The sequence below is a fragment of the Melampsora larici-populina genome, assembly GCF_000204055.1.
Source record: "Melampsora larici-populina 98AG31 unplaced genomic scaffold MELLAscaffold_57, whole genome shotgun sequence".
In the NCBI taxonomy this organism is placed as follows: domain Eukaryota; kingdom Fungi; phylum Basidiomycota; class Pucciniomycetes; order Pucciniales; family Melampsoraceae; genus Melampsora; species Melampsora laricis-populina.
Window position 1 is genome coordinate 87,023 of NW_006768821.1, and position 26,791 is coordinate 113,813.

The 26,791-nt window shown below is 42.4% G+C and overlaps 5 protein-coding genes across 5 annotated transcripts; 1 reads left to right on the forward strand and 4 right to left on the reverse strand.

The window, feature by feature from the left end:
• Positions 1-7,643: 7,643 nt before the first annotated feature.
• On the reverse strand, positions 7,644-8,675 carry MELLADRAFT_111713 (uncharacterized protein; the record flags this gene model as incomplete). Its single annotated transcript, XM_007416173.1, has 3 exons — positions 7,644-8,243; positions 8,358-8,442; positions 8,503-8,675. 3 exons carry the CDS (start codon positions 8,673-8,675, stop codon positions 7,644-7,646), a joined length of 858 nt encoding a protein of 285 aa, XP_007416235.1.
• Positions 8,676-10,315: 1,640 nt separating this feature from the next.
• MELLADRAFT_67705 (uncharacterized protein) lies at positions 10,316-11,065 on the reverse strand (the record flags this gene model as incomplete). Its single annotated transcript, XM_007416172.1, has 4 exons — positions 10,316-10,465; positions 10,542-10,625; positions 10,687-10,767; positions 10,829-11,065. The coding sequence occupies 4 exons, from the start codon at positions 11,063-11,065 to the stop codon at positions 10,316-10,318; spliced, it is 552 nt and encodes a 183-aa protein (XP_007416234.1).
• A 1,767-nt stretch (positions 11,066-12,832) lies between these two features.
• MELLADRAFT_93158 (uncharacterized protein) lies at positions 12,833-13,857 on the reverse strand (the record flags this gene model as incomplete). Its single annotated transcript, XM_007416171.1, has 6 exons — positions 12,833-12,897; positions 12,965-13,196; positions 13,271-13,380; positions 13,446-13,597; positions 13,668-13,757; positions 13,853-13,857. The coding sequence occupies 6 exons, from the start codon at positions 13,855-13,857 to the stop codon at positions 12,833-12,835; spliced, it is 654 nt and encodes a 217-aa protein (XP_007416233.1).
• Positions 13,858-21,283: 7,426 nt separating this feature from the next.
• MELLADRAFT_93159 (uncharacterized protein) lies at positions 21,284-24,121 on the reverse strand (the record flags this gene model as incomplete). The annotated part of the gene is made up of 6 exons (XM_007416170.1): positions 21,284-21,445; positions 21,535-21,965; positions 22,033-22,722; positions 22,806-22,877; positions 22,957-23,796; positions 23,872-24,121. The coding sequence occupies 6 exons, from the start codon at positions 24,119-24,121 to the stop codon at positions 21,284-21,286; spliced, it is 2,445 nt and encodes an 814-aa protein (XP_007416232.1).
• Positions 24,122-25,021: 900 nt separating this feature from the next.
• Positions 25,022-26,359, forward strand: MELLADRAFT_39660 (uncharacterized protein; the record flags this gene model as incomplete). The annotated part of the gene is made up of 5 exons (XM_007416075.1): positions 25,022-25,263; positions 25,336-25,438; positions 25,507-25,977; positions 26,050-26,142; positions 26,234-26,359. 5 exons carry the CDS (start codon positions 25,022-25,024, stop codon positions 26,357-26,359), a joined length of 1,035 nt encoding a protein of 344 aa, XP_007416137.1.
• Positions 26,360-26,791: the final 432 nt, after the last annotated feature.

Below are 26,791 nucleotides of genomic sequence, written 5' to 3' on the forward strand. Positions count from 1 at the left end.
TGGCCTTTTTTCCTTTCCTCTTGCATGTCATATCATTTATACACATATTTGTAATGCGCAAAATAACCCCATAAAGGATAGCTTTTTGGTATTATTGATGTGATTTGAAAAGAGCACAGACATCTTTTGGCATATTGGTTATCATTCAAGGGACCGCCTAAGATGAAAATAGCTTCCAATGACTAAAGATGGAAGTCATACTTGATTTACAAGAGGAAAAAGAGCTTGAACTCATGATGGTAATCGGATCAAACTCCTATGTTGTGTATGTATCCCTAACTCAATCTTGAGTCTCTTAAGTCTTTGTCTTTACCAGAATAATCATACTCATCAATCTTCACCCTTTCAGATTTCCCTTAGATATGAGACACATTTGCTTCTGTCCTTTCCTACTGCAGAATCACTTGACAACCCCCAAAATGAGCCGCACAGCCCAGAGGGATTTTGTTCGGCCGCTTCAGTGGATTCTCTTGTGCAACCTGATTGGCTGTGTGTTTCTGTAACACTTTGTGGATCTTCAGATCCTTAAGCCTCAGTCTGTGAATGCCAGGCAATAAATGCTTGTGTACCTACACCGTTTGTGTGTAGTTTGAGATTACCTGGCGTTGGGCACATTTCTTGTGGACACAGTGTGATTAACATGGTACATGCAAGCCACAAGTTCACAATCATTTCTTCAGTTTCAATTTTTTCCTTAGCAGCTAGGTTGGTTGCTCAATTAGTGGTGATAATATTGGTCATTGCTGTGGTGATAGAAGAGGTGATCTTTTCTTGGGTTTGGGCAGAGCTTGGGTCACTCTCCCCTAGTTCTTTGGTGGAAAGACAAGAAGCTATACAATGAGGCCCAAGTAGGCTTAAGTTATAGAGCCAGGGATCTCTTTACCACTGGTTTCACAACACTTCTTGGAGATATCAACAGAGGCAGAGAGGGGTGGTATAGAATGTATGTTAGTGAAATTACTAAACACCGGGGTATAGTTATTTTGAGTAGAAGTTGGATCATCTTGTAAATTGGTATCAATTGTTTCTTCCCAAGTATGAGTTATAGCACTGTCTTTTGAGGTCTGAGAGGGCTGATTGTTGTTCAACTTGGTGAAAGAGGCCAAGCCCTGGACTTGATGACCTCCTAGCAATTCCTTCATGGCCAATGGTTCAGCTGACAATTGGTCTTGAACAATGGCCTCAAGCTCCTCATAAAACAGACATTCTAATAGTATTTTCATTGAAGCAGATCATAAACAATCAGTGAGTTGAAACTTACATAGCTGCCTAATTCAACATACCTTGAAGAGGTCCATACACTTTCTTATGACCTTGTCTCTTTGCAAATTTTAAAGCTAAGATCTCATTTTTTGATAAGTTTAACACAATGTTTTCACCGCCAATATCTTCTGCTAGATCACCCTCCCCAGTAGCAAATTGGATCTGGTTAGTCTCTCAAAACCACCCTTCAAGCTTTGAGATCTATGTATAACAAAAAAATTAAATAATCATTATGTCATACAATTATTACAAACAAAAACCCACTGACTTTTGTAAAGGACACTTTGTCCTCACTTAAAGGAAAGGACTCGATGAGGGGATTGGGTTCACTTTGCCACGTAGTGGACTTGAGGATTCTAGAACCCAAGTAACTGATATATTTATTGCCTGACTCCAAAGGTAATAGAGAATGAATCAGTTCTAAATTCCCTAAGGAGCCAGTACAGATGGAGCGTCAAGTGAAAGTAAAAAGAACAATTGCTAAGTCTATCTGTTAAGTATCTAAGTTGAATATGTTTATATTAAATGTAGTATGTTTGTAGTGAGGTATGCATCATTACAACTTTCTTTTTATATCATCAATCTGATTTCATTACATGCCCCTTGCTTACAAGAAACTCTGCCACCCATTCACAGATCACATTTTTTGTTTTGGTGCACAGATCATTGTAATTTCCATATACACTACACCATTCCACAACAAGATCTAAATTGGTCTTGCCATCACTGTCTGGTGTGAAGCAGCTTTTTCTAGCCTTGTTGATGGGTGCCTCATTTTGTCATCATTGTGAGTGTCCTGACTAGCATCTTGAGTTTGAGTTTCACATTGAGTTTCATTTTGTTTATGACCTTAAGACCCATTTTGAGACACATGAATAGATGTAGTTGTTTCAGTATACTTTTGGAAAGAAGTGTTTCAAGATTTTTGAGAAGGCAGATGAGAGGCTGCTGGATTTAGAGGTTGTCCTTGTGGCTTCTTGGGTGCGCCAGGACTGGCCATTGAGGCTGTAGGATGGTCGGCTGATTTGTGAGGTGAAAAGGTTGTGGTTTTTGGGTGATGATGTGGGGTTAGAACCATTTTTTGAATGGGTTTTTGTATCTACGGTTGGGTAGCCAATATCCGCCCAATTGGAAAAACCTGTCCAAAAAAAACATAAATCATACAGGTAGTCATGGGTGTTTTGCATAGGTTCTCAGGTTGTGTTTTGATGTTTTTGTAGCCCTTATACAACTGTTTCATCATATGCTGGATGTTGAGAGATAATTAGGGGATACAAAGTAGAATCCGGGCACGTGCCCGGATTTTTTTTGGCAGTAAATTCCGATTTTCTGGGCACAAGTCCGGGCCCAGAATTCAAATTTACTGCCAAAAATAATCTGGCAACACCCGACTCGCAGCGCAGACTGTGAGGCACAGTCTGTGCCTGCGCTGTAGCTCAGCGCTGGGATTTTTCAGATTTTGGCCACTGCGCGTTTTTGCAGCGCAGGGGCTTTTTGAATTTTGGGCACTGCGCGTTTTCGCAGCGCAGTGGCCTCACTTGATGGTGAAACTGTGCCAACTGCGCTCATTCTTACATACATACAGTGAGATGTTGAGGAAGGGGTGGGGAGGTTTTTAATCGCTCCTCTATGATTTTGTACAAATGCTCTTAGTACTTAGGTACTTATCTAGACTTTTTTGTTCTTGACTTGAGAATGGATCGATTCATGGATCAAGGTGAAGGGAGAGGAGTTATTGAAATAAAATAAAGGTGACATTTTGTCATCCTTCCATTCTTACGGGCATCTTGATCAAGGAAGAGATTTGAATAACCTCTTGGCCATGATATCACTTGTATGTCATAGATAGGTATGAGTCGTGAATCGTGATTGATAAAGACCCGCTCCCTGCTGATAAACTTGGTCATCACACAATTCCAGCTCGTTTTTTACAAACATATGTCCCCTTGATTACCCCTTTTAATATACTATTGTAGTAAAACTCATTATCACTTTCCAAAATGTCCTCTAAATCCAAGAAATCAAAAGCATCCTTTTCTTCTAAGAAACAAGCTAATTCAAATTCTAAGGTTACAAAGCCTTCTAATCCTAGAGTTACTACTTCTTCTCAAAAGCCAGATGGAGATACTACCACAATTGTTTTAGATGTAGACTCTGATGATGAGAATTATGTAACAGAAAAGGAACTCAAAGATGAAGAAGAAGAAGCCGAAAATTCATTTGAAAGCACTCCGTCTAAAACAGATGGCAAACGAACTTGTCAATCTCCAAAAGCGTCAAAGTCTAAGGCAGTCAAAAAAGGAAAGGCAAAAAGAGTTCGAAAGTCACAAGTATGTAACTTTTTTCATCTAAACTCAATCCTTATCCAAAACCCGCTGACTGAAAAACCCCAATCAGAATTACAAAATGCCTGACAACGTAGATGCCGATCAAGACTCTGATGTTGATGTTCAAAGTTTGAAGTCTGAAACTCACTTTGATCCTATCAAAAGTTACTACGGCAAAGAACTTGTGCTTGGACCAAGGCAAGTAAGTCAAGTATTGCACAATCTTCAATGAGATTGTTTGGTTCCGTTGTTTGCTTACTTAGTGCTTGGTTTCATCAGAAAGAAGGTGAAGAACCCAGGTGCCGTACATGCTTGTGGTGTGGTGAAATATTCACGGATGGCGACAAGAGTCGTTGGAATCTTACGGAGCATTGAGACGGTGGAAGTAACCGCAAGCCCTGTAAAAAAAGAGAGCGGGCCATTGAAGCAGGTGCCAAACTCCCTCCTACCTGGCAGGAGAAGAAGGCAGAGTTGGCACGAGCAGAGGTGCAGAAAGAAGTAGGAAGTCACACTCTTGATGCTTTTCTTGAGTTGCCTAAATTTTCTGTTGGGTTACTCAACACAATCTTAGTTTTATGGCTCCTACGTAACTGCATTCCATGGCTACGCATGGAGGATACATACCTTCAGGCTGCTTTTGTGCTTTGCAATCCAGCAGCAAAGTTATGGTCAGCTTCATGGTCAGCTCGACAGGCAATGACCTACTTTGAAGAATTCCACAACAAGTTAATTGGTACTCTGCAAGTGAGTGTTTGCACGTTCTGATATGTTTATCTTTACTGTAATTGAAAAGAATACATATATGTTTGGTATAGGATTTGTCTTCGAAAATTTGTGTCATTCATGATGTTTGGACAACAAAGGGGGGAAAGCGAGCGTTTATTGGGGTTGCTGTGTCATATATTGACAAAGACTTCAAGTTTCACGTGCTGCATTTGACATTGAAGCTTGTTGCATGGAATCACTATGGTGTCCTACTGGCTTGACCAGTTGGACGATTCCTGATACGACATGGGTTGCATAAAAAGATAAGTGATCTAATTTTGTTTTTTTTATTTGTACATCATGCGGATCAACTTTTGGGCTTATCAATGTTTCAATATAACACATGGTTGCCCAAACAACCGATTCAGGATCAAGCAATCCAGTCTTGGCTCAAGAACTTGAGAAGATGTTCTTGGATGCTGAAGATCCACATTATTGGAACTCGAAGCGCAACCAAATTAGATGTTACTGTCATAAACTTGCTCTAACGGTCAAAGCTGGCTTGGATACGATTGGATTTCAAGCTGGTCCAACAAAACCAACAGCACCGACTGGCAAAAGACTCCGACTTTTGTTACCAGATGATTCCTTGCCACCACCCAAAATCGTTCTTGCAGATGGCACAACTGTTCAAGATGAAAAGGATGTTAATGAAGAGGAAGAATCACCAGATGACATTACAGGTGATCCTACTCATGTCACCGATGACAACTCCGAAGGCGAAGATGATCACAACGGTCCAGATTACAAAGACCAACGGCCTGATGCTGATCTAGTACCCCGAGCTCTGACCAAGGTCAGTCTGTTTCATAATCATTTTCCGAATCCATTCCGTACTTTGAGCTTGGTCATGTTGATTTAAAATAATACATGTGTTATCACAGGTTCGAAGGATCAATAAGTTGATCACGTCAAGTGCTCCTCGAATCAACCATTTTCAGGCTACAGCTCAACAACTATCTTATAAAGGACCCGGATTGATTGGAGCTCATGGCCAAAGATGGAACATCTGGTATGATGCTCAATCCCGCTGCTGCCAAGCAAAACAGGTAAGTGACGACTTAATTGTATAATGAGCATTGTAATAGATGAATTGTGTATTTTTCAGGTAATCAATTTTATGATCAGTTCGGATCAAGAAGGCTATTATGAAGGTATTACCATCATCCCTGACGAATGGAAAGGGGTTGAGGCGCTCAATAAGGTTCTTGAGGTATGTTATTGATTTGTTCTTTTAGGTCGCAACTTACATACATACTGATATTTGTTTAATCAGTCATAGGTCTTTCTACTCTCCACTAAGAAGATGGAAGTTGACGGACCAACAGCTGGGTCCATCCTATTTCAATACTTGACATTGATCAGCATATTAACAACGATGAAGAACGAAACACCTCACCTGGCGATTTCAACAATGATTGGTGCGATGACCAACCAGCTTCGACTGTACCAAACTGAGTCGTTACATTGTGATCCTGTCATCTTAGCCACACTTCTCAACCCACGTTATCGTCTCATTTTCTTCCCCCAGAAGTATCCAACATACGCCACCCAACGCCGAACACCTTTTTCGACAGGCTCTTTCCTCCCTCGGAGGAGAAGATCACAACGAGCAAGATAAGGAGACTCAGGATGTTGAACCTGAATCATTCAAATCATGTGATCCTTTTGAAGAAAACGGGGCCTTTGAAGCCAGTTCAACTGTACAACTGAGCAGTGACGACGAGATCGATCAGTATCTTTCAGGAAAATATCCATGTAATGGTGACATCTTGGAATGGTGGCGAGTAAGTTCTTTGCTTACTCTCAATCAATTAAACAATTTCATATTGTACTTACTCATTGATCTTTTCAGTTCAATCAAAAGTCTTTCCCAAGACTTGCTCGGCTAGCTCGCAATTATCTATGCTGTATGGGTACCTCGTGTACAGTAGAGAGGACGTTTTCCACAGCTGCTCACATCTGTACTAGCAGCAGGGGTGGCCTTATCTCAAGAACAATAGAACGGGCAGTAGGTGTGTGTCAATGGCTTAAACAGGGTTTCTTTCCAGGTGGTGAAATTGGAAAGGCTGTCACGGCTGTCGAAAAGCTTGCCAAGAATTTGACCAAGAAAAAGAAAGCCGACAATTCAAGCAAGTGAAGGTTTGGCTTGCTTTTCTGCGATCTAATCTTTTATCTAATCTTTTTCTCTAAAAGTTCGATTCCTTTTGCTTCTTTGTATGCCAACGTCCTTTTTGATTTGTATGCCCTCTTATTTCATTATACATATGCCAGCTTTTTATACTTTCTTTTACAATGAAACAAGTCTTGTTCACCGCTCCTGATATCGCAGTTTTTTGCCCACTGCGCTGCGCTGGACTGCTCTGTAGAGCAGCGCAGGGGCCTACCAGAATTTGGATAACTGCGGCTCAGCGCAGCGCAGTGGGTTTGCCAAAATCCGCTTTTTCTGGCGCAGCCCAGTTTAGCACATTCTGCGCTGTACTGCGCTGAGGTCGGGTGTTGAATCTGGGCATGCGCCCGGATTCTACTTTGTATCCCCTTAACCAAGTTTTACTACCTTGAAGAAAATTGAACTTCCAAGTTTACCAATGAAGAGCTAAAATGCAGTCTTTGCTGGAGTCAACAAATGTTGAATGAGAAAATGAATACCTTCTTAAGGGCTTCTCTTTGTGAGTAGGTATGACTCGAATACTGAAGAGAAATCAGATGATTGTATCACAATTGAGATACATCCATGCTGGTCTCAAGGGAAATGAGAAAGGAAGTGGATGATTTGAGATTTGAGAGAATATTCAAACTCACTCAACAATTGGAATGATCAATCACGTAGAAATTTACTCCCAATGTGGCCAGAGAAGTAGCGCTCAGCACATAGAAGGGAAGCCAAAGTGATACGTCGGTTGAATCCTTGCTAGAATTTGCAAGATATAGCATACTAATCAAAATCATTCAGCTGCACTAAAAGAAAATGATGTAAGGTGCATCTTTTGTTGAAATCTATGATCAAACAAGATTCCCAAACATGTGATCAAAATTGTCCTTGTAAATCACTCATTTTTCCATATTTGAAGGATACACAGTCCGAAATCATTACGTACATCCAGCCCAACATAAAAGATGTTTCATTTTGAAAATTAAAGATATCGGCACATAAGGTTGAGTACAAAATGAGCGCAATGATAAGAAAAAAAAGAAAAAAAGGACAGACATGATCATTGCATCATATGACATCATACAGATAATTGCTGAGGATCACCCACAAGATGAAGGGCTGTAGGGTACAAAATCTCAAAAACCACTTAATTTGATACCCTTAGACCTGCAAAATTCTTCCAATGGAAAGAGTGCAGAAGCTGAAACCGAGTCAATTGGATTCTGGTCTGTTTTTATCAAAACTATCTTCTGGAGCCTATGGAATTCATTTGTGGTAATGAAGTCTGAGACTGCTGACAGTTCATCTGCCTGTCCATCTGGCATTTCTTCTGTGGTGCTGGTACAGAGAACGAATGTGAGTTGAACAAGGTTTTTACAAGATGAAAAACACTGGATATAGTGGGATTTGGAATGAGACTGTATAGTGAGATGTGTCAACCCCAGAAGATAAAATTGATTGCGCCTAGGGTCGAAGTCCAAAATGTCTTCACGTAGGGAGGGATCCTCATATTCATATAATTTCAGTGTGAAATGTGTTAGGTGAGGTGCCCAAGAACTGATCAATTGAGGTATATGTGGTAATTTCAGGCCGGGACAATTTCTAATCACGAGATCGACTAAATTCGGAGGTCCTGTACAACTTCCCTGCAAGATTTCTATTCCACGCACGTAACTTAGAACAAGCCTCTTGAGGTTCTTGCAATTTGAAAAACAGGCAGCAAGGTTTCGATCAACCTGTTCCAGATTATCAAGTGAAATAAGCGAGAGATGGAGTGATTCGAGGAGTTTTATATTTGTGATGGATTGAATAAAGAATCTTGGGAGCCTTGCCGAGCTACAACCCATTACCTTGAGATGTTGAAGACTTGCAAGATTTGAAAATAATGAAGTAAAGTAAGAAGTCGAGCTATGAATCTCTTCTGATGTAGGATACCTGAAGTCATGAACACAACAGAGATTGAGGGTTGTGATTTTTTTACAATGAGAAAGTAACTTGACAAGATCTTCGGCATTGACAGCTTTTGTTCCAAATAGCACCATGTCGTGTTCGACTTCAAGGATAGCTTTCTGAACGGGGGTTGCAAGTTTGCTAAAAGATAACTCAGAGCCATACATAGGTTTATGATGCTCTGATATATCGACTGTGCCTATATCGGATGATTTCATTGTATGTGGATGTAGACTTTCGTCTCGGGTACCTAGCTGAACGGAAAGGAGGTTTGGTATTTTAAGCCAGTTCCTATCTACTTGTACATCCAATTTTCTAACATAAGATCCATGTTTCGGTAAGAGTTCTTGATTCCAGAAGCTAATTACACTAGTAAGGTCAGCCCAAAACTGAAGGGACTAGAACAACCAAGCAAAGAAAGGATGATCGTCAGTATATACTCGTGATCCGTCTAGATGCTCAGTATGTCCAATGAGTCAAATTGAGCTCACCTGCCATATGATAGGACGACAGAGAGAATAAATCCTACGATTAACAACAGAAAAAGATTGCAAGCTATTGAAGATCGGAGATTCTGGGTTGTATCGATATATTGCGGCTATCGCGGTGTCATATGTGCTCCCAGTATAATCTGAATATACCACACTGATTGACTGGTTAATCTTCCGTTGATAATGAACAGAATAGCTACGTTCATTGCGAAGACATTCTATAATTTCAAGAAGTATCTCATCTGGTAGGTTAGAAATCAAATCTTTGTGGGTCTCAATAGTTCCTCTTGTTCTGATAGATCGTCTCTTTGATTTTCGTGGGTTGTTCATCTTGATCAGTTGTTTTGGACTATATTCGGCTCAAGCCTGAAAGGTGATGATGAACATGAAGTGTAATAGCGAAATGGTGACCGACCCTGATGGCGCATCAAATCGATCGATCTGATTCCCTTCTTATGTCTATTTATTTACCTTAACCTAGGGCTATGTAGTATGACCCCTGACCCGTCACCCTGCACCTCCAAGGCTGGCAGCAAGTCCGGGTCAGACCTGGAAGCCACCCGGAGGGGCTCCGGATCCATATCAATCTTTTGGGTACAAACTCCCACCGGAGTCCCAGTTCTCGATTAGGTGGCCGATCCTTTATGGTATTCTAGTCCTACCTATCATTTGTAGTAGTTTAAATAATTAGTGTCGTATGCAAATAAGCCCCAAATCACTTAGAAAAAAACTTCTGGGTCTCCCCTCCCATTCTATTGCAAAACAAAAATGGTTTTGAATCAACATCAAAACGTGCTTTGTTGCACTTTGTTTGACTTCAAAGCCTGAATATGAAATTCACTATCAAAATTATTCAAGTAAAGAGCATTGGATATTCTTTGAGAATGGTGAGAGTATATCAACGCAGCACACTGGAGATAAAAGACTTTTGAAAAGTGAAATAAATGGACTCTGAGGAGAATGAATGAAAGAAGTAAATGTGGCACGCGTCAAAAGGACCATGAGGGATGCTGACAAAATAGTGGAAAAGGAAACATATAAACTAATATTGAATTTAGTCCAGCAAAAGTGAGAGGTATCGGGTCCCCGCCAAGTTCCACCCTCAGAAGCACTGCAACCTAAGCTGCAATGCTTGAATCAGGGCTGCCAGGGAGTGTGTTTGCGTATTTAAGATAACTTAAGAGACGATATAATTCAAAATAATCACAATAAGTCCTCCTTAGAACTCACAATAAGTGAATATATACAAACAGGGAAATTGAAAAATGTTTACAATAAATCTCAAGAAGAAACAATCACTGATTATTTGTGAAACAACACTTTGAAATTATACTAACAAAAACTAATCCCAAAGGTATAAAATAATTCTAATGTTTTGGTTTGTGCTCTCCTTCTTGCTTCTCACATGGTTCTTCTGGTCCTTTCTTTTCTGGTTTCTCCGATCCTTCTTTCTTCTCTTCATGCTCGGGTTTTCCTTCACCTTCTTTGCAATCAGGTTTTTTCTCCGGACTTTGTTCCTGATGGATGTAAAAGAGATAAGAAAAAAGGATCAATGTGATTGATGAGATTATTGGCCTTATGAACGCTACTCACGGATCCTCCCTCTGCGCCTTCTTTCTTTTCGGGGCATGGTTTTTCTTGCTCTCCTTTGGGTTTTTTATCCGGGCTATGTTCCTGCTGGATGTGAAAGAGTCAGAGATTGTGTTGATACAACTATGATCTTATAAACGCTACTCACAGAGCCTGCCTCTGCGCCTTCCTTCTTTTCGGGGCATGGTTTTTCTTTTTCTCCTTCCGGTGTTTTCTCTGGACCGTGTTCCTGATAGATGAGAGAGGGATAAGAAATTGATTACATTCAATTCGATTTCAGTACAACTTACTTCTTTGCTTTCAGGTTTTCCTTGGCCTTCTTTCTGTTCTTCCTTCTCGGGGCAATCTGATTTTTCATGGCCCTTTGCGCCCTCTTCTTCGCCTCTTCTTGACATTCTCATGTTTGATAGAGTAGCACTGCTTGAATCGTAACGGTTGAATCCAATACCAGTTGGACGCGCCAAAGTTTGATGAAGAATGAAAGGTGAAATAAAGAGCAAAAGAACGACGAAGTGTAATTTCAACATGTTGATTGGTTTAGGACTTCAAAAAAAGTAAAGGATTAAGTAAATTCTTGAGAAAAGCGATAAAGAAAATTTTGATATGTGATTTGTTTTGTTTTTGAAGCCTGCTTCAATGTGTATGAGTGCGAGTGATGAACAATAAGAGCTTTCAATTCCAGGATTGAGGTCACTCTTTATAGGCGATAGCGAGCAGGTGACGGTTGATGCCACCATCATTTCATATTCAATTCCTCTGGTAAACCGATCGTGTTCAGGATTGATCAGTTCAAAGGTGATCGGAACAAGTCACTAACCTCTTAAGCCATCACGTCCTCGTGAGGAGTATCATCTCGTCCTTTCAATTGGTGAGCCTCTGCGAGCCTTCGATGCTCTTTGCTCTCTGTGTAACTAATGCAATATACCATTCCATCGGAGATGCATGTATCACAGACCATACCGATCAAAATACTACTGTATTCTAGGCTACTTGCAAATATCAGTGATGATGTTGTACAAGGTGGCAAAGTGGAATAATGTCCGGATGAAGAACTGTGTTGAAAGTCTCGGTCTGTTTTTCGGTCTTTTTCTTCTAATCCCCGATTTTGTAAATGATGATGTCATGTTCCAATATACCAATTTATTGAATACGCGCAGATCAAACCCATCAAAACCGTAGCTCCTTGGCAAGCATCTTCATCATGAGCAAGAATGGTCTATGACTGATAGCGTCGTTGAAGGATGCATAATTGAATGGACTGATCGCCATTTCTAGTAAATTATACTGATGATTTGTCCTGGTAGAGCACACAAATCAAAACAACATGTGATCGGACGGACGGAAACTCAACAAAGGCCCTCACTCTCGCTCACAAGTGCATAATTGAGTCGAGCGAGGGGGAGGGATATCTTCGACTTTGTACCACACGCGTGGGGTACCAACTCATAGAGGATAGAGGTGAAGTCAACATCTGAGGATATAGCCAAAGAGGTTGAAGCAGAAGGAAACTTTATGCTCCAAGACGAAAAGACTTTATTCAACGTTCAAAAGCTTTATAATTCGACTTGAAACTGACAAGATGGTTCTTGAATTGTTGGCACGCGAGGTGACTGAAAACCCCACAAGTTGAGATTGTAAGGAATGTACCGGTGATGGATGGTTTGCCAGACATAGTTTCATGTTGCATGGTTCCCATCTTGTGCGGAAGGAGGCAGACCTATCGTGCAAGTGACATGCCGATGGTTTGCAAGGGTCGGTTCAAGGTTTGAGTTGGTCTTTCTGATATCACCGTCCCCATCTGTAAGCGTGCTCAGGGAGCCTCAAGGGTGCTCGGCTTGAAGTGAACACAATCTTGCATTGTATCAAGGTTGGCAAGCAGATGAGAACAATCACAAGACTGATGACTTCAATGAAAATAATCCAGAGCAATTACGAGCGGCGTCTGGAAACCTTGTCAGTTTAGCCTGCTGGGGAGGTAAGATATGCACCTATGAAGAACAACAGATTATCTGGATAATTTGTTGGACGCGCTCAAGATATGGAATCGGGCTGAGGACCCTCATGGCAATGCACGGTGGCAAAATTGGCTGCAAAGAAGCAGACGGGAAAGGAGACTGAGCACGCCAGTCGTAACTTTTGTATAGGTCGTTGAGAATTTGCATTGCATCAGGTGGTAAAATGTCCAGCTCCCAATCCAAGCCCTGCGAGCTGGGGTGGTTGGTATAAGCGTGCGAAGGCTATTTGATACGACAGGCATTTAGATAGGATGCGAAGAGGCAAGGATGACAACGAGCCTAGAAGAGTCGGGCAGGTTTTCCCATGGTGGCTTTCAAGTGAAGGGACTTCACGTTTTGCCAATCTAAGGTAAACAGCAAGATATATCAGTCGAATCGTCAAGCAAAACAAGAATGTGAACTGTAGCGTACTTTTCTTCAAGAGGGATACCAAGAAGTTGATGGCCAACATGGTGTTACCGAGGAGTTGGTCTTCGGTCATTTCAACGTGACCAACAGCGACACCAAGACAGAGTACCTTCTTCAATTGGAACTTGATGGTCGACTTGATGTCGGTAACCTTGTTGGTTAGGTCATCAGCTGACGAGACTGGGGTAGGAAATTTTCCTGCCTTGGACAAACCAGGACCGAGCAGACGGGGGATCTGGGTGGATCAGAAACATGGCTTTAGTCTCGACAGCCTAGGGTCCACGGTGAGGAAGAGAAATCAGGGCGCACCTGCTTGATCAAGGCATCAGAGGCTAAAAAGGCGTCGTATTTCTTGGCAAGCTTCTTGACCAACTTCTTGTTCTTGTTGAGCTTCTTCAAATCATCGACACTCATATATTCTAGAAAAATGAAACATTGGCATCAGAAGATCGGCGATATCGGGCCAATGAAGCAAAAAACGTACCAAGCTCGATTTGTTTAGCTCTGTCAATATCGGCGGCATCAGCCAAGATACATACGGTCATTCGGGGACGAGGAACATGGGAGAGTTTGATAGTTCCACTGAAACGCTTGTCCCGTTGAGGATCGTAGTTCTTCAAACCGATTTGAAGTTCACTAAAGGCAAATACGACGTTTGTTAATGAAAAAGCTAAATCATATGGTATTTTATTGGGAGGCAACTGACACAGTTTCGGTGAACTTTCGCTTCTTCTCTCCATTGCTAGCCTCGAGCAATCCACGGACCGATGTTCGCACGCTTGACACTGAAAGTTTACTGTGACCGACATAGAGAGCAAGAAGGTCAATTTAGTCGTGAGCTGATTGCTTCAGACGGCATATTGTTTCAATGGATAAGTTCCTCGAGCATACCTCATCTTGTTTGCTCTTGAGGCGGTCGTTGAGAGTGGTTGGGCCCCCGTGCCCCAACAAGGATTGTACGATTATTGTGAGGCATCCGGGACGACTGCGGTGCGTAGCATTTATCATTACTAGGTTTAGCGTGACGGCCCCGCCCCCCGAACAGATGCGCAGTCCGCCAAGATTCCGAAATTGGGGCTGGTCGGGCTGGCCTAACTCTTCCCTTTTTTCACATCATCTTCCTGGCATCTTTTGCCTATTGGACGCCCCCGAAATGTGAGATGTGGGCAATTGTTGGCGTGTTTCGCGTGGAAGCTAGGAGTATTGGGAGGCGGGCACGTCAAGAGAAGTCGTGAGGTGCAAAAAGATGCGAGTAAGCTCAGAGGCAGATCTGGAGACTATATACGCGTGCAACCGCTGCCACTCGTCCACAATTTCAACAAAGATATAGCATCATGATCTATGACAAATGCCCATTTTGGGACAAGGGTAGCATTGGTTATCTGTGCCCTCTTTACGGATGTTCAATCAATTGAGTGCAGGCTGTAGGAAGGAAATTGAGTAAGTACCAGCCTTCTTGACAGCTATGATGCATTTTCCAATGCCAGAAAGGCAAGGGTCCGTTCGGCTGCACATCTGGAGACCATCTGACCGTCATCTGTCACCAAAAATCAGGATGACAATCTCTTTGCCCGACCCCGACTGGGCAGAAGGCTAAGCTTAACTAAGCCCCTCTCCCGCGGCTGCGTCCGCGACCTCGGAGAGGGGCTTACCGCAGACTCGGGTTTTTTGGCGGAGGACTTCCAAGAATTAAGTACTGTTAAGTACTTTCTTCAACTTTCCCTCAACACCTCTCCACAAAAAGTCCCAGATATCTCGTATGTTGTTCTTCAAAGAGTTCTACATATTTTGGTACTACACACTTGTGGTTTACTCTGAAGCAAGGATTGCAGAATGTGTGGTAAGCTTTATTGTATGTGTAGCTGTATTTGTCAGTCAAAAATCCCGGAAATGATTATTGGGGTCAAAACTCCAAAATTCCGGGCAAAACCTATTTGGGTTTTGTCTTATTTTTGCCTTGTTAGTAGGCTGAGCACGGTGGGGTTATGTATGGGCTCTTGTGGTTGCGCGCCCTTGTGTGGACCACAAAAAATTGGTAAAAAAATTGTGAGAGGTTGTTGCTTGACAACTGAGGGGGGCGGGAGGCTGCCCTTCAGAACGTAACGTTGTGAAAAGATGCAACATCAAGAAAACAGCCTGCGTCCTCCCATCGAGCAAGAAAGAAACATTCGACAGCGTCCCTTCATCGAGTCAATTGCCGTGCAGCTATGTACTACTGCAAAACAACATCAGACCTACGCTAAAGAGGTCTTCTACTCTTTTTTATGTTCGGATAATCCAGTTCTGAAAGAAAGTCGTCAATACTGGGGTATTGAAAGGGGTCTAAATTCCACTTTTCAGATTGTGCGTGCAATCAAGACTCTCACTCACCAAAGTGAGGAAGGCCGGGCTGCGTGGTGCAAATTCATTTTGACTGAGGTGAGCATTCTTCGCGTTCTTTTGTCTTTACTCATATATATTTATTATTGATGGTGGTTGTGATAGGCGCAGGAACAGATTCAACACGAAATCGAGTCCAAACCTCGAAGTTTTTACAGTTCAAAGAAGATCACAACCGAGTTCTTTGAGCTTGGTCAATTATACGCGCGCGATAAAAAAATCAGGGAATCAATGCCCTTTTTGTGGAACCTTATGTATCATCAAATGTCTCTTCAAGCAAATAATCGTGTAGCTCTAATGGCCGGCGCGTCGCGCAGCAACGTTTGGGACACGTTGGAAGAGGAAATTCCAGAAACAGAACCGATTGATGATTCAGGTCTTACTGTTGAAACCGTTGGTGAGAGGGAAGCCCGTCATGATGAGGAAATGTTGTATGTACCAGAAGACAAACACATTGCCGAAAGAGACCGAGCAAATCTAGCAAGTACTTTTTCTAATTCACTATTTATCATCAGTCCTCAAACTTATGTTTGAAATATCTTCAGGTTGCGACCACAATATGCGGCATGATCTCGTACATGTCTAATTACCGGGATAACGCGCTCCAGCTGCACAACGCTTTGACTTTCATCGCGACGGGAGTGTCTGATAGAGTATTTCAATACTTGAATACTCTAGGTCTGTCCAGTTCTCGCGATACAGCATTAAGGGCTCTAAATCATCTCAGAACCGTGCGAGAGGCCTCTCTACGAGCTATTATGTCCCAGTCTTATAGCATAAGCCCGATCATATGCATTGACAACTTCGATATATTACAAAGGGTTCACAATACCCGTGTAGAGACTGTGTCCCATCTATTCCATGGGACATGGGGCTATATTCAGTTTTTACCGAAATGCTTAGATAAAGACATCTCGAAAGATAATGCCAGCAATCACCTTAAAAACTACCATGAAACTCTAGCCGAAGCTCAGAATACTCCGATTCGGTTGGATACATTACGAGATCAAGCCAGCGATATGACCCAGTGGGAGTCAACTTTGAAATGTCAGCTAGCCACGGTCATGTACAAATATATACTTAAACCTGGAACAACTCCATCGCCCAAACTAGCAACAAGGCCACCTCCAGTTGACCCGATTCCAGTGGACGATCGTCATTTGTTCCTGATGAGCCTCATGGACGCGGCCGACAACTCGGCAGACGGGGTTGCGCAGGTATTCGACGAAATCGCATCTCAATGCGGCCTCACTCTTGAAGCGATGTCAAAATGGGTTCGAATTGTCCAAGGCGACCTTGGAACGTGTCAAAATATCGAGAGTCTTCGAAAAAAAAGGTGTCCTGCCGGTACTGATGTAGGGGCCCTCAGCAGTGTTTTGACTATACCCGGTGTATCCCATATCATGTGGAACCTCGCTCAAGGGATACTATCTCACCATTGGGGTAATCCCCATGATTCTAAGGACACCGGGGCGTGGAAAGCATGGCAGGCTTTGGGGGGATTGCAAGGTGCTCAATCTAAACTACCTTGTAACATGGATTTTGGGACAGTTATGAAAGCTCTCCACTCCGTTCACTTTGCAACTTTGGTATCTTGTTTAACGTGAGCAAAATTTGTTTAATTATGTCAGATCGAGATTTGGACTATTTGTTAATATTTATTTGTAACTATTACATATAGCTCGACCATGTCAAAATATGAAAGTCCTCCTGACCTTTCAAAAGAAGGTGTTGCCCAGGAAGTGATCAATAAATGTTACAACAATTTTTGCAGCCCTGGTTCTTTGAAGTCGTGTAAAACTAAAGGTGACAGTTTGGGGTATAATTTGAGGCTACGGATTCGTGATTTTGCCACGGTGGTTGAAGCAGATAGTGCCACACATGCAGGTGATATTGGTAGGTTGAAGCTCATGTGGAAACGGTGGGCTTTGATGGCACATGGTTTGAAGGGCCTGCCGCGTTATGCTTTACATCTTACAAGATTCCTTGTCCTTGTGGAACAAGACCTACCTCCGCTTTTAGCAAAAGTAATATTGCACAGTATGCTTATTCCATCTGGACAGCGCCCAGGACACTTTGTAGGAAATGATCTTTGGCTTGAGTACCAAAATTTTTGGCTCAAACATTATTTCAACCAAACTGTGAGTGACCAGTGTTCAGTATTTTTCCAGTTACTCTTTGGATGAATACTGATGGGATTCTAACCCAGAGTAATGGAACAGAGATTGAAAAATTGATTGCTATGTCAATCAACATTACATTTGTATGTCATTTTCCAGTGAATCATTGCTCGGATTTTACATTTTCACACTAATGAATCAATTTATTCCATTACCACGCTGAACACCCAATGTTCAGCTAAGACAGCTGATACAACAATTGAAAATTCGCAGCGGACTTAAGCCGGTTTTTCAGAATCACTCCCACCAAATATCAGAACAGACACTCGCCAACTTTATCCGCTCTTGGAATCATCAATACATAACTTCGAAAATTTCCACCGTCAAATGTCAGTTTACCGATACCGTTTTAACGGGTACCAACACATTACAAGAGCACATTCTACAAGACCGCAAAAACAAGGAGGTTTCTCGTTACCGATGGGGGTCTTTAGGAGATCAGGTGGTGGATGTAGAAGGGAGTTGTGAAGAATCGCCAGGTGAGCCTGAGGATACCTAAGAGGCCGTTTTGTTACGTTTCGGCGATTTCCCCTTTTTACCTTGGTACGGAGGTGGTTTTCGCTTGTTGCTCTTTGTACCTTTTGATGTCAAGGGGTCGCCTGATGCAGTCAAAGCCTGCATAGCCATTATTAAAAGTGAATAGAAAATCAAACATTAGCAATATGATATATATATATATATGATCAGATCTGCCAAGCGAGTACCTGAGCTACCATCTCAGTGTCATTTTGTGGAGCAACTATGACACTTCCGTTCTTTTTGGATTGGTTCTTTTTTGCATCGTTCTTCTTTGATTCATTCTCCTTCGCGAGAGCCTTGGCTGCGTTATACATTCTCATCTCTGCTTCTGAAGGGTGCAATACGGCAATTGAGTCAGTACTTGCCTTCCACGCGCGAATGTCTTGAAGTATTGAACCATATGTGTTTGGCAGTGGTTCGCTACCAAACACATCATCCAAATGTAGTCCTTGAAAAACAAAATCGTAGTTGATGCACACAGTCCAAAGTTTGATTGGCGAGAATAGGTCGTCAAGAGTATAGAAAGAATCTTTAGGATATTCAGTGTCAAATATCGCCTGCAGGTTTGATTGAATGCGCAAGTACAATCGAATCCACCGTATGTCTTGGTATAGAGGATGATCCTCACGAATCGGACGCATTTGGGTTTCGAGTGATGAATCATGAGGACTCAAATCCTCCGCGGCGAGTTTGAAATCGGGTTGATTGGCTGGAACGTCCTTCTTGAGTACCAACTCAGTAAAATTCGTAGAGGTCAAATTTTTTTGCTGAGCAAGGAAAAAATTTGCCGCATTCAGATCACAGTTCGAGCAGAGGCATGGTGCCATGCCTGCATCTGCCTGCCTTTGAGTTTCGGCAATAACGGCTTGATCGCTTTTGGACACAGGGATGTAGTTACATCTAGTTCAACGTCGAGTCAGATTTATAATGAAATTCAATATAAGACATTTATAATGTAAGAAATTATGAGTCAAAGTGCGAACTACTCACCGTAGAAGAACCTCAAACGCGACTCGTAAACATACGTCAGTGATGCTCATCGCATGCATATGCTGGTCATTATCTTGCTGAGACTGATGCGGTAAAGCCATCAGTCTATCCTTGTCCGCCTGAGCGAGTTGATTGACTATTAGAAAAGCCACTGATGGTTGTCTGTCTCGACCCCCTCGCCCAGCCATTTGCAATAACTCCATCGGGTCTAGCTGACCCATAATGATGACCCTTCTCACACGAGTCCAATTTTGTCCTAAACCTAAGGCGTTTGTACAGGTCATTATCGAGAACTTGCCGTTTCCAAAGTCGAGAGCACGACGAGCCTTGTCAATCGGGCAGGTTGAAGCGTGATATCGCCGGACCGATGAACTCAAGCCATTGCGAGATTCACTTGGGATGTTACGAGCTGAGTTGATTGCTTTTAGAGCTAGATACGTGTCGTTTTGAGTATGACAGTAGACAAGGCTAGGTACTAGCTCTGAGTCACCTATTACAGAAGATGGTGCGAAAAATTTCTTGAGCAAGTCCATTGATGAAGTACCGTGTCTGTTAGAGACCCGGATGAAACGTATTTCGGGGCGAACAAGCTCGCCTCGATGGATGTCTATGTCATCTCTGGATATTTTGAGACTTGCCAGGATCTTTTCGAAATGGCGAGGTGGACACGTTGCTGACATTAGCAGAGTCGGGACTGATTCGGTGGCTAGGAATCGCTCGATCAGATTACCGTAAGATGGCCGAAAAGCGGTGTGATCTTGCGAAATTTGAAAGCATCGAAGATTCTTGATGCGGCCACTCAAGGCAAGGCCCCAACAGTAGATGAGGTGAGCCTCGTCGACTACCTTGAGGACCAGGCGGGTCTGAAACGCTTTCGAAAAGTAGAGACGCTCGAAATGAGTGTTATTCAAAAAAATCTCAGGTGACTATCAAACAAAAAACAGAATATGTTAGCTATACCTTCACCACATCACAATCGGCTAAATGTTGAAGGCTTACAACATAAATAAATTGGTATTTTCCTGCGAGAATTTCTTTGTACACGATTTTAGTGAAGGATGCCCGGGTCAAATTGATTGCCGATAGTCCATGTCTAGCCTTTTCTTCAACCTGTGCAATGAGGACAGTTTGTCAAATCGCAAACAGAGACATATTAGGAGTATAACTTACTTGATTGTCCCCAAGGGCGTCCAAAGGATTCAAAGTCAAGATGATCGGAGCGCAGGCTTTGGTAAACATCAAAAAGAACAATTCCGGTATACGAGACTTCCCGTAGCCGGTACTTGCAAGGAGAAATACGTCCCGATTTCGAACTAGACTGATTGTCGCGTCCACTTGGAGCATTCGAGCAATAACGTTATATTTGTCGTAAAATAATTCAAGTATGACTTCACGCAGCTCTTCATCGTTGTCCTTCAGTAATAACTTTGAGATTGATGGTCGGATTCCTTTAAGAGTTGCTTTGGTGGTAGCTGGAGAGGAATCTGAGGTCTTTCCAACATGAGGCGAAGGTGGCAATATGGCTCCTTGAGAGCGAGTGATCATGACGTAGTTGGGTGAAATCAAAGTGTTGCGCGAGGATGACGGGTCTTTGGAAAGGTCGCCCACCCTAACACTTACTGCTCTAGGATATCTAAGGCCTACAGCCCCTAGGTCATAACCCTTTTGACCCAGGTTTTGGATTAGTCTCGAATTGTCCAAGAACAAATCGACCAAATCTGATTGGCCGCCTGTACACCCAATCTTAGGCTGTTACAGGAATACATAACGACCACAATTGGTCATGGCTCCATCAATGGCAAACCAAGTCTGTTTGTGTTGAAAATAGTACCAAAATATGTAGAACTCTTTGAAGAACAACATACGAGGTATCTGGGACTTTTTGTGGAGAGGTGTTGAGGGCAAGTTGAAGAAAGTACTTAACAGTACTTAATTCTTGGAAGTCCTCCGCCGAAAATCGCGTCTCTGCGATAAGCCCCTCTCCGAGGTCGCGGACGCAGCCGCGGGAGAGGGGCTTAGTTAAGCTTAGCAGAAGGCCCAGTTGGATGTCAGATGAGATGGCGCAGCCGAACGGACCCCAAGTCTCTCAAAAACCTAGATCAATATTCCAAGCTCTTTCCTATGGCAAGGGGGCATAGAAGGATAAAAAAAGTGCAAAATTTACAAGACTTTTTACACCTGATAGACTATCCCATGAGCTGGGAGGCAAACTCACATGAAGAATCAAAAATTGTTCATTCTGTTTGGATTAGACTCATTTGTTTAACCATAGCAAGCTCTCTGCTCTGGGGTCAGGTAGATCACCAAATGTGATGACTGGATGAGTGCAGGTTGCAAGTTCAAGCTCTTTGGCCCACATAGTGACATTTTCTGCTGGTTTGTTGACTTCCCCCCATCCCCAAATTGGTCCAGTGTCCTGAAGCACCAATTCATGTCATGTTTATCAATATATATTTGATAGGGAAGCAGAGTTATGAATGAATTCAAGACTATTGGAGAACTCACTATGATCATTTTGAGTAAAGTCAGAAATGGTTCAAGTTCAAAAACCAAAACACATTCATCTATCTGTGCTATGTTATCAACAAATATATTTGATTGAAGCACATGATCAACACTCAGATATATCTTTTGCCTAAACTTTATGTCCTGGTCCAATTTTTTCAAGAGAATCTCTGTTGCGCCTTCAGAATATTTGACCATATGATGTATGACTTGAAGGGCCAACAAGTATACCTTGGGAATTTCATTATGTTCAACATGGGTATTCAGAATATTTTCCACTTGAGAAAGTAAGTTGTTCACCAAGCTTGGTTGGAACTTGGAAACATTTAGTGGAGCTTTCACAAAGGCCTTTGAGAGTGATTTTGTTGCAGTGAATTGAGACATCTTTCTTGATAATAATAACCTATGGGCACCGGAAAAATAGGTTGGACCTAAATTTAGGTGTCAGCTGATTAAAGATCTTTTCAAGTGTAATTCAGATGGAATACTTTCACTCACGTTTACGAAATGGAGCATACTGGTATTCAAAAAAGTTATGGAATCCCTCTGCCAACCCTGGGTACATTTCTAACCAAACTGGTGCTAGTCTTTGTAGAATGCCGGGGTTTTGGTCAATCCCTTGGGTAACCAAGTTCTTCAAGGATGGATGAATGAGAGATACAATAACTGTCAGCTTGTACATGTCACTCTGTGTGCTGGCTGAAAAGGTGTCCCTCCCTTGGCATGTCAAAAAATCTTGAAATAATTTTTCTCGAAGTGGTTTGGAAATATCAATTAACTCATTATAATTTATACCCTTTGAAATTATCCCTGGGTTCCCAAGAATTGATCTGATATCAATCTTCATAAACGGAAGATGAAGATCTCTGTAGAGATTAAAATCATTCTGAATCCATTCCAAAAGTGTGTTGCTACGTCGTGCATCTCTATTCTGCCAATGGTTCATGAGATAGATAAAGATTGCCTTAGCATATGTTCCTTCCCAGCTACGAATTTCTAGCTTCTTGAAATGATTCGCAAAGCCACGGATCATGGACTTGATTATTGTTTCTTCTTCAGGAATGTTGACATCTAGTAAATGATCGGCCACAAACTCATCAATGCCATCCTCTTTTGCTGGAAAGTATCTTGCCCTGATTTCATCATGTGATTTGAACAATTGGGCTCTGGAAAAACATTCTTCCAAACCTGATAGAATGATGTAAGTGTCAGAACTTGAGCAATTATCTGAAACTTATCTTTCCAAAGCAGGAGAGGGCATCATAACATACCTTGGTTGGTCATGTGATGCTGGGAATTCATCAAAAGTGCACTGAATCTCTGTGTTAGTGGTTCCTCAAATTCTGGTTTCATGAAAGACATATCATGTCACTAATCAGCGCTGTGGAACAGATTTACCACATGGACAAAGATATCACAAACCGATAGCTGCTTGGATCTCCAAGTAGACATGGTGCTTCCAAAGCGAATTCTTTAGTCTTTGGACCATTTCTGTTGGTACCGAAGGTAAATGTTTGACCAGCGCGGCAACAATTCCTAAAGTCCAGGCTCTTTCACATTCTCCCAAGCCATCTTTATGCAAAGCAGTGTGTGCATTTATGAAGCACTCCAGTGTCAGTAATTCATTCTGGTATATCCACCACTCCCAAACCTGAGAAGTTGCACCTAGTTTCTCAATCAATATTTGAATATTACTGGCTAAACTCATGATGTTGTGATCGAGATCAATCGTTGCCGCGATTTTTTTGGCTGACTGAAAGAAGAACGAATAAGGCACAACATCCTGTGCAGGGGCATATGTGGGAAGATCAGTACTGATATGTGCTTCTTTGTTTCCAAAGTTGAGGTCTTGACTTTCTTCGGTCGGTTCAGTCTTTATCTTTTTTGCTGGATTATCCGAATCGTCTTCTCCATGATGAGCTCTAGAGTAAGTACCTGTTTCTTCTGAAGGTCGTATACCGATTTTGTTCTTCACATCAGCAATTTCTTCGGGGGCGGTGAACGTGAACCTATCCACCATGATAACGTCAGGTCCAACATTGGCAGCCGATGAAGTAGCTTTACCGGGCAGGTTTTTGAGCAGAGGAACCGTGCCCTGTGCTGACAGCCGTTCACAGAAGAGCGATGCAAGCCAAATCAAGTGTGTGAGTGATTTCATTTCGTCTGTTCTTCGAGGCCAAGTTTTGATTTTTTTATCTGGGTACTCGGGCTGCAGAGTTTGTATATGGCTTCGACTGATATCGTGAATGTGACAACGTTTCACTGCGATGCTCACGTCGCAGCGCATGCTGGGACGCGCATTCTGGCCACCATTGACTTAAGGTGATTTCTGCTTACATTTCTTGAGCTCAATCTTGACTTGATCAGTCCCTGCGCCCCCCTGGCCGATGAAGCAGGTCGAGGAAGTTCCTTCATAGTGTTCAGGAGAAATCACTGGAGCAGCCGTGAAGCTTTTCAAGGGTCGAAAGGAGAAGAACAAGGAGAGGCAATTTTGTGCAAGTCCGATCATGTGTCCATTCCAAAAACCAAATTGTAGCCCGCCATTAAGTAGCACAAAGTGCACCACTGTCGTTGTTCGATCTTCCATCACTGCAATCCGACGCAACGCACTGAAGCAGACAATTTCGACGCAGCACATACAGGCTGCGCTGTTTTGTGCTGAGGCCGGCCATCGAGAAGCTTCATCGAAGACTTGAAGAATTTATAGATCTTTCGATCGGAAAATGTCATCCGTGTTTGGTCAGCACCAGTGACTATCAGCGGTCGGACACACCAAATGTAAAATCATGATGTAATGGCCGCGTGAAGTTCGGTATACCAGGCTTGGAAGAGGGCCAGCGTAGACGGCCTTGCCGAACAATCAATCTCCACGTGATCCCATCTGACCCTGTCTTTTACTCTCCATCACTCGAGGAATAGTATAAATAAGCTACGGAATCGTGTATATAAATATCATCTTTCCCTCATAACTTGCGTTCAGGACATCGCGCTAGGCGGGAATGAAGTATCCGAGTTCTTCCTTTGCGAAACTGGAGTCAAACGAGTCTCCTCATCGATACTGCTTGATGTGGGGAATAAAATTGTGCGTGTCTCGCCTGTTGTTTTATTCCTGCTCACGCTACTCTCGCCTTGATTCGGATGTAGCGAGCTGCGACACACAATCTGTTTTTGAGACCTTGTTCCAGTCTGCCAGAAGAGTCATATTGGTACTGAGTGTCACATAGATTACAGGTCAAGGTATTTGAAATTTGGTGCATATATAGTCAGTGAAAGGTCAGTCAACAAAATAATTTTGCCATTCTTGATTTGCTTTGAAAGGTTTTCCGCAATTGCCTTCATCTTCCTTCTCTTTGGAATTCTTCATCTTACATACATACTCGTTCAACATCCCTTCGTCATGTCAAAGGCGCCATTATCGAACAGTCGCTCATGTGACTTGAGCTCCCAAGCAAACTCTAGCACGCAAGCCACAGCACCACCACTCTCTATGCCTATCAAACGAAAACCATCATCTAATCGAGTCAATCCAGATGATCCTCAGCCTCCATCCGTATGGGCATATACTAACGAGGAATCGAACCAGAATGATGAGCGACCCTCCTCCGCACTCTCTGTTACCCCTACATTGGACAAATGTGACAAACATAAAAGACCACAAGCAATCTGTTGTCGAGATCTCAAGGGTGATGACGATCGTCATCTTATCGATCCTGATATCGTTCGTGATATGTAAGACTACCCGTGCTTGTCATTTTAGCAATACAATTTCATTTCTTGACCAATACCTTCGTCTCGCTACAGCATCATCGGTCTTAGTGATGGCCTTACTGTGCCGTTTGGATTGACCGCTGGATTGTCATCTCTCGGATCGTCTCGTTTGGTCGTAGTAGGAGGTATTGCCGAGGTGTGTATCAAAATGCTATCCTCCGTGTAACACCTGATTTACTCATTCATCTTGGGCATCTCCTACAGCTCATCTCAGGTGCAATTTCGATGGGAGTAGGTGGATACCTTGCGAGCGAGGCAGAACGTGACCATTTTCGTTATCTTCAACGCACTACCCGTGAACGAGTGGCACGATCTTGCTCTGGTGAAATGGAACGAGAAGTACACGAAGTGTTAGGACCTATTGGATTAGATGAATCTATTTCTCGAACTGTGACTGGTGCACTTTTAAGAGTTGAAGCTGAGATGAATGAAGTTAATGAACCTATCCAATCGGAAAGTTGGCTTCGTCAATTGATGAAGATTGTGGCTCGTAAACCTAAGAGTAACGCTTCGAGTGAACCAGGTCCTAGTCAACTAAGATGGGCTAACGATGTAGGAGTGACAGCCTTTTTGCTTAAATTTGGGGAAGGATTGGAAGAAGTACCAGAGAGTCGATTGTACATCTCTGCACTTACTATTGGAACTGCGTATTTCATTGGTGGCCTTGTACCTATGGTAAGCTTTGATTGCTTTTCTCAATGAGTATGATCTGTCTGATTGTAGTCTTTTTGTCATCTTTTTCAACAGGCACCATACTTCTTCATTGATTCTGCACAGATTGCACTTTACTGGAGTATTGGAATCATGTTTATCACCTTACTGATATTTGGTATCTTTAAGGTCAGTAACGTCGTTGACTTCCTTGGCTGTTGCCACCGCTTTATCACCTAATGGGAGTATTAATTGTTTTCATCTTGATTGGTATGATCAGGCATATTTTACTGGTGCGAAGATTGGTTTCTTTGGATACTTGAAAGCTAGTTCAGCTACAATTGTAGTAGGAGGATCAGCTGCAGCAGCCAGTTGGTTAATTGTTAAAGCTTTAGAGAAGCCATAGTAAAAATGTTCCATACTGAGGAGTGTGACAATGAAGTCCGGCCCGATGTAGCTCTTTTTTGATCCTTACTTTTTCTTATAGCTGTAACTCTCCTTATGGTTTTGCTTGGATCTGTGACTTATCGACTATCTATTGTATTACAATCTTCTTTTACTTTTTATATCTAATGCTACCTGATTTCTGTTTTGGTTGTTCTTGCATGTTTCTTTCTCCGTCCTCCGCAGTTATACCTTTTTTGCTGATTTTCTGATATCTGACTATTGAACTTCCTGAGGCCTGATCTGTTCAACTGATGCAAAAACACGCAAAAATGTTGTTGATTGTTCTTGCACTTTAGAGTCAATATTGGTCAAATATGTTGAGATTATCATAAGGTGATATGGAGACTGCTATCTAGTCTTGAAGAATAAAATTGCAGATGAAATCCATTGC